Consider the following 7,302-nt stretch of genomic DNA (forward strand, 5'->3'; position numbering starts at 1 on the left):
TTTTTTTTTTTTGTGTGCAAGAAAGTTGAAAAGGAATAAAAAACAATGGGCCCTCGATATCCACAAGGGATCTGTTTCAGGACCCCTGTGGATACTAAAATCCACAGAGCACTTCCCAGACACAATAAGAAATTGTCAGTGTGAATAGGAGTGATTTCTGATCGCATCCAGGAGGTCCTCTGAGGTGTGGGCTTGGCATCCATAGTTGCTAAGCCACGGATAAGGAAGGCCCCCCCCTGTAGTGGTGATTTTTCTGCCAAAATTGCTAGCCAAATGAGGGCAAGGAGCTAAATTTACCCTCCTGTTACTGCCCAGAGCGTGTGTGCAGTCATACCTCCCAGTATTAGTTATTTATCTTCCCTGCAAGATTGAATTCTGGAAGGGACAACAGCAATCCAATCCTTAGAGACATCAATTTAGGATAAAAGATTATTGGGGGGGAGGCTTATGGTTTTTTCTCAATAGTGTGGGCGGTAGTGAGGTTTCAGTACTTTGTCCCATGGTGCTTCTGATTCTGATAATAGACCTCCCCCACACTGTGTCCTATCCTACGCTGTGCATTATTTTTAGGTGAGAAAAAAAAGCACCTTTCCATTGGCTTTCAATGGAGGTATTTTTTTTTAAACCTAAAAATAGGGTGCATGGGGGAAAGCTATGACTGGGATCAACAGCACAGTGGGAACAAAGCATTAACCCCCCCCCACTGCAGTTTTGTATGCGTGCAAACACACCCCCTGCTATTTAGGAAAAAATATTCAGTATACTGTATTCCCACAGAAGGTCATGTTGCACTATTAGGCATATCAAGTTAAGCAGATAGTTTCATTCTTGATTCCTAGAAGCCACCCTTAGATTCAAGTGTTATCATTCACCAATACAGTCATTCCTGGAACAGAAATTCATCCCCAAAGACTATATGATTCTCACTGACATCTCCTTCTCAGAAGTGGGTAGGGAGGCGAGTGTTATTTCTTGACTGCTGCTTTTGCCACATACGATTTGCTCACTGTCACTGTTGGTTCTCTGTTGGGCCCAAGGAATGCCAAAGACAGGACCTGATGGCATTCAAGCCTACAATGCCCTTGTGGTGCAATTTTTGCAAAGTTTATTTACAATAAGAGAGAAGGTGCAGCAGAGGTACGTCCTACTTCTGGACAGGTTCCAGAGAGTCAGAGGGCATCAAGAATTTGGGGGCAATACTTACAGCCATATTGCTGACAGGGAAAAATTTGGGATGGGTATTTTTATTATGGATAAACAACAGTGGGGACCCCACCTGAATCTTTTGTCCCATAAGCAGGAACTAAAGATCATCACCTCAAAGATCTGTCACTGAGACTCATTTCAGGCAGTAGATCACATTAACTAGCCCACCACAGTTGAGATGTTCTTTCCACTACAGCCCTGAATTGGACCTTCAAGGTGCAGAGGAAGCTTCCGAGCATGATGTGCAGGATTTCGGACATCTTAAAACTGCATCCTCATCTCAGTTTTGTTATCTTCAGTATTGCCAGTCACCCTCTCTGTGCCCAGGTGGTGCCTGATGACCCCAAAGAAGAGGCTGCCATCTTGGCATGGTCAAGGGAAGAATGCCCTCCGAACCACCAGCTTTCTTCTGTAGGCTCCATTGGTTTCCTTTTGTGGCCAGTTCCGTCTCAAAGGGGAATTGCTGCAAGGCAATACAAGGCTCAGCCACACTCATCTCTCTCTGGCCTGCCTGAGGTCGCATGTAAGAAATGAATGAGGATGCTACAAGTGAACTGGAGTGCCTCTGGACCACTCCATTCCCTTCCTGCATGTCTGAGACTTCACTTTGCTCCTGCCATGGGGCCTGCATGTACCAGAACCTGCTCGGTCCAGCCTGCTTACATTTGGGAAGGAGCTTTCCCCCAAGGCAGACTGGGCCTTCTGCCACAGATCCACCCTCTGTGGTCACAGGTTCCAAGCTGAGAAGTCCCTCCTTCCGCGGAAGCAGCGACACAAGCAGGTCTCTTGTTCGCTCAGCACTCTCTGTTTCTTTTTTATTTCTTCTCTACTTCTGGAACCTCCCCAGCTGGAACTGCCTCAGGCTCCCACAGCAGAAATTCATGCAGGAGGGTGTTGACTGTCTCTGGACACTCCATCATCACCATGTGGCTTCCCTCGTCAATCACCTTCAGGAACGCAATGATCAGAATCTGAGAAGGACACAAGACAAGACAAGACAGGGTCTCAGTGCTTAAGAAAGATTTCATCTTTTTCTTCCCTTCTCACTGGCATTGACAGGGATCTTGAGGGCACAGCCCTCTGAAACACACCAAATTTTCTACGTGCAAATGTTTCTTTGGATTTTATTTTTTGCCTTTTTATTTTACATACTGTTTTTTTTAAATTTACTGTTATATACTACTATGAGGGAATCCCATGAATGTGTAGATACCACTTTCTTCTTTTTGGATGATTCCATTTTTCTCATAATCTGATAACACGCTCAGGTGGCTGAGTGCATTCTGGTACATAAGATCACCTCCCATTCAATCCCATTGCCCTAAGACAGTGGTCTCCAAATTTTTTGGCCAGAGGGCCGCATCAAATATCTGGTGTGGTGTTGAGGGCAGGAAAAATAATTTAAACAGAAAATTTAAATAAATAAATTTGAGGTGGAACTTAGATGAGTTAATAAATGAATGAATGGGCTTATTCATTCAACCTCTCTGGCCCTCAGAACACACAATCAAACACACAATCTCTGGCCCTCCAGAAACAATCAGAGCACAGTTCTGGTCATGTTCAGTTGAGTGGGCCAGAGGCTTTCAGGGGACAAGAGGCTTGCCGTGGGCCTCATCTAGCCCCTGGGCCTGGGTTTGGAGACCCCTGCCCTAAGACTATGAGAGTTAACTGAAGAGCACTAAGAAACACTGAAAAGCTTTGGAGAACAGTATCAGGCAGTAGACAAAGCTGTTATACAATGGGCTCTCAGTATCCACAGGGGATTGGCTCCAGGACCGTGCCACTGCTGATACCAAAATCCATGGATGCTGGAGGTCCTGGATAAAGGGGGCAGGGTCATGGCACCACAATACCTTATTTTGAGATTGTACTAGACCCTCCGCAGGTTGCACCAGGCCTGTGGCCCATTCCATTTGCCTCCCAGCATCTTTTTTTCTTCCCCAGAATGCCACCACATTTTTCTCCCCCAGAATGCCACCTCAGAACGCCTCCAGGCCAACTTCCAGTTCATATCCGTGACTTCCAGTCATGTGCAGGAGGTGTTCTGAGACACATGGAGGCCAATGGAGTGGACTGTGGCCTCCTCACACCTCAGATGTGACCGGAAGTTGCAGGTGTAAACTGGAAGTTGCTACCAGTCACTTTCTGGAAGCATTCTGAGGCGCAAGAGGCCATTGTTCAAATCTGTGGGGGCCAAGCCGGCAGATAAGGAGGGCACCCTGTACTTCTACTGCAAGAAACATTCTGGTAAAACAAGGTTTGGGGAAGAAACCTGGGGGGACTGGAGATATGCATGATTGGTAAATGGGCCCAGTAAATGGGCAAATGCTACCTCAGCCATACGCTGGTCCTCTTCCACAGGGACAAACTTATCATGCATGCCGTGAACTAATAGCACGGGCACTGTTAATTCAGCGTGGTAGACTTCATCCCCCTCTGGCCAGTACTGGCCACTCATCATGGCTCTCAGGACAAAGGACGAGACATTGAATGCATTTCCTTCCTTCAGCAGCTGTTTCTCCTTTGCACCTTGGCGAGCAAAGCCAGCCCTGTAAGGATGAAGGGGGGAGCTGATTAGTACAGCACAACAATAGACACAAGATTATTTTTGCCCCCTGCAACACTCCCTTTGCCTCTGTGAGCTTGGCTACTCACTTTAGGAAGCTCCAGGCCAGGCAGGGTGAGAGGCAGCGCAGAACACAGGTGGGCATGTTAAAGATGGAGCACAGGCTAGGCTCCAAAGCTGTGGGGCCTCCACCATTGATCATGATGACCTTGTGTACCAGGTCTGGGTACTCGTGGGCTAGGAAGGTGCAAAAGGAGACCCTACAGAGAGGAAAAAGAAACAGGCAACTGAATAAGAAGGAAAACATGGTGTCTGAGGCAGCGAATACAAGATAGAGATTCAAGGCAGACTAAAGAAGTTCCTTCATACAACTCATAATTAATGTGTGGAACTCATTGCCGCACAGTGTGGAAATGGCCACTGATACCTTTAAAATGGGATTAAATGACTTCATGGCAAAGGAAAGGTCTATCAGTGGTTTTTGGGTGTTTCAGAAGCTGCAATTAGTGCAGAATAGGGCAGCCTGGGTCTTTACTGGAGCTAGATGTTTTGATTCTGTTGAACTGCTGCTTTGGGGACTGCACTGCATGTCCATTTGTCTCTGGGCTCAATTCAAGGTTCTAGTATTGACCTTTAAAGCCCTTCAGTTTGGGTGTGGGTTATCCGAGACACTGCCTTCTTCCATATATTTAGGCCTGCACTCTTAGGTAATCTGAGGGGGCTGCCTACAAGTGCCGCCCACTTACAAAGTTAGAGGGATGGTGAGATGATCTCTTTGTGTAGTTGGTGGAAGCAACTGTTGAGACCATCTGTCTAGACAGAATCCCCAGGTGACTTACCCCATCTGGTTTGTCAAGTCTGGTGTAGGTTGATGATGATGATGATTTAGATGTCATTGGGCTGTTCTATTTGTGATGGTGAATTCTGTATGGGTAAACTGTGGTGTGGGGTTGCTGGTGAGGGAAGAGATGACTGATGTGTGGTGGAGGCTCATGAGTTGCACAGAAGGGATGGGGTGCTGCAATCAGCTATGGAGGGCAAGGGGAGGTACGGAAGTGGGTTTAAACCTGGTCATTGTAGGGAAAAGAAAGGAAGACAGCAGTGTGCTCCCCTCTCTCTTCTCTGACTCTCAGTGGTTCCAGTTGTCATGGCAATAATCCTCATGATCTTAAACCAACCTGGCATTAACCAGCAGCTGCTTAATAATAAGACCTATACCATCCAGGACAACTGAGCTGGCCTATATAACCAAGACCTGGTTGGGTGAAGAGAGAAGACCTCTATCAGCTTGGCCCACCAGATTTTTGGATGCAGCAGCAGGCACAGCCTGGAGGGCAGGGAGGCAGTGGTGTTATCTGCCATGATTCCTTTTCTTTGTCATGGTGCTCAACTGGCAACTGCCTAAACTGAGTCCATGCGCTTGGAGGTGTGTGACCAAGAAGGACAGGGATTCTGTTGGTGTCCAAGAAGGACAGGGATTCCTCCAGTTGCCCTGCCTATCTTGGAGGTGGTGTTGGCTTCCCAGACTAATTGCCTTGGGGAATTTCAAAATCCACACCTAGGCTCCGTATGTGGAATGCCTCAGGCATTCATGGCCTCCATGATAACCAAAAAACAGAGGATGTGAAAGAGAAGAATGGACAGAAGCGCTGGAAGGGGGAACGGCCCAAAGGACAAAGACCAGATGAAGATAATGGGACTACGAAGAACCTACTTGACTCCTGACCTGCTCCTGACCTGACCCCTTTCACCCCTTTTTAGGGGGTGGAAGGATAGAAGCCGGGACTCCCTGACATTCATGTGCATAGTTCTGCATAATGTGCAGCACACTGAATTGCAGCTTGTTCCTTTTAACCTGACCTGTCTTACCCCACTCCATTTGATGTTGAGCTCCTCCACCCAGGAAGAGGTGGAGGGGGCAGGGTGCCCACTGAGAGAGGCCAAAGGGCCAGAACAGAACTTCATACCTTCCCCTCAAGACTGCTTTTTGGCAGTGCTTTATCAGTGTGCTTTGTTGGGAGTAATAACACACAGGGGTGGAAACACTGGAACTGAAGTGACTGAAAAATAAAGGATGTGGGGAACTGTGCCTGTTCCTATTCTGGAACTGTTTTTAGAAATTCTGCTAGTTAAACTAGAATTCAGGCAGACTGGTGCACAGAGCAGTTCAAAGGAACACTAAAAGAATCGCATGAGGCAGATCTAATCAGACCTCTTCCTTCTCTGCTTACCCGTATGAATGTCCAATGAGGATGTTCCTCTTCTTGGCATAACGTCTGAACACAGCGCGCATGTCCTCAGCCAAGGCATAGAATGTATAGGCAGCAGCAATCTGTGGGGCTGAGCTGGACCCATGGCCAGCAAGGTCTGGGGCCACCACCTCATACCCCAGCTTGGTGAAAAAGTCCAGCTGCTCCTTCCAGATGTCCAGAGAACCCCCCACTCCATGGATGAAGAACAGGACCACGTCGCTATGTGTCCCCTTGCAACTGGTGATGAACTTGGTGCAGTCAATGTTGACTGTTTTTTTGGGCTTACGGCGGCGGCGTTTGCCAGTTGCAGCGGAGGGGTTGGCCAAGGGCAGGGGAGCAGCGTTGGTGTCAGTCGAGACCTCCAGTTCCACGGTGCTGTTGGGCTCAGTGCCATTTTGGCAATGGAGGATATCAGAGCGCACAGCATCACCCAGATTCTCGATGACCATCTGTCCATTGCGGTAGACTGTGATTCGGCGTTTGCACCGCACTGCACCAGTCTTCTGGGGTGCCTCCTCTGTCCCCGAAGGGCGGGCTGGAGCCATGTGCTTTACCCGCAAGACTCGCCCAGGCTTTACCTCCACAAAGCTGTAGCCATCACTGGACTCGATGCTCTCCAGGGGCACCACTGCATTGGCCGTCTTGCCCATTAGGCAGCACAGCAGCCCATCCGTGATACTGGTCAACATTGTGATTCCTGCAGCCAGAGGGCACAAGATCAAAAACCAGCTATTAGGCAGTGGCAACCCATCAGAAGGCAAACCGCACCAGCCCACTGGAAAAACAAGTTTGCCTTTGTTAGCAAAGGAAAAATAAAAGGTAGGTCCCTGAGAGGTTGACCAGAATTATTATCACCATGTCACAGATGGGAAGACTGAATCTGAATGAAAGAAAGAGAAGGGAAGGCATCCACACAGGAAGAAGTTAGATTGATTTTAACCAGCACATTTCAAAAATCTTCATCAAGAGTACTAGAAAAGTAAAACCATTTTAATAAGTAGTGATAAAAGCACTGACAAAATGTTTCAGCTTTTTTTTTTTAAAGGAAACTGTTGTATTGAGTTGACTCTGTAACTTCAAAAGCCCATGTGGACAGTCTTTGAAACGGTAAATGAATACAATGAACCTGCCTTATCCATGGGTCCAGCATCTGTGGATTTCATTATCCATGGGTGCTGGAGTCTGCTTTTAAAAGTGTCTTTAAAAGTCAGAAAATAGCCTTTGCTACCACAGCACTACAAAACTGCACCATTTACAGGGCACTCAATGGCACTT

General features: G+C 47.5%; 1 protein-coding gene across 1 annotated transcript; it reads right to left on the reverse strand.

Annotated features, from left to right (window-relative positions):
- Positions 1–2,021: 2,021 nt before the first annotated feature.
- ABHD8 (abhydrolase domain containing 8) lies at positions 2,022–6,716 on the reverse strand. Its single transcript, XM_066636432.1, has 4 exons — positions 6,007–6,716; positions 3,865–4,035; positions 3,542–3,758; positions 2,022–2,177 (listed from the first exon to the last, which is right to left on the reverse strand). The coding sequence occupies exons 1-4, from the start codon at positions 6,714–6,716 to the stop codon at positions 2,022–2,024; spliced, it is 1,254 nt and encodes a 417-aa protein (XP_066492529.1).
- Positions 6,717–7,302: the final 586 nt, after the last annotated feature.

This window comes from Tiliqua scincoides, chromosome 8, assembly GCF_035046505.1.
Source record: "Tiliqua scincoides isolate rTilSci1 chromosome 8, rTilSci1.hap2, whole genome shotgun sequence".
NCBI classification, from domain to species: domain Eukaryota; kingdom Metazoa; phylum Chordata; class Lepidosauria; order Squamata; family Scincidae; genus Tiliqua; species Tiliqua scincoides.

Excerpts from the sequence above, each read along its gene's own strand:
- ABHD8 (XM_066636432.1), bottom strand. The coding sequence starts at position 6,716 with ATGTTGACCAGTATCACGGATGGGCTGCTGTGCTGCCTAATGGGCAAG. Across the intron at positions 4,036-6,006 it reads CTCATTGGACATTCATACGG|GGTCTCCTTTTGCACCTTCC; the intron begins GTAAGCAGAGAA and ends TCCTCTCTGTAG. Across the intron at positions 3,759-3,864 it reads CTGGCCTGGAGCTTCCTAAA|GGCTGGCTTTGCTCGCCAAG; the intron begins GTGAGTAGCCAA and ends TCATCCTTACAG.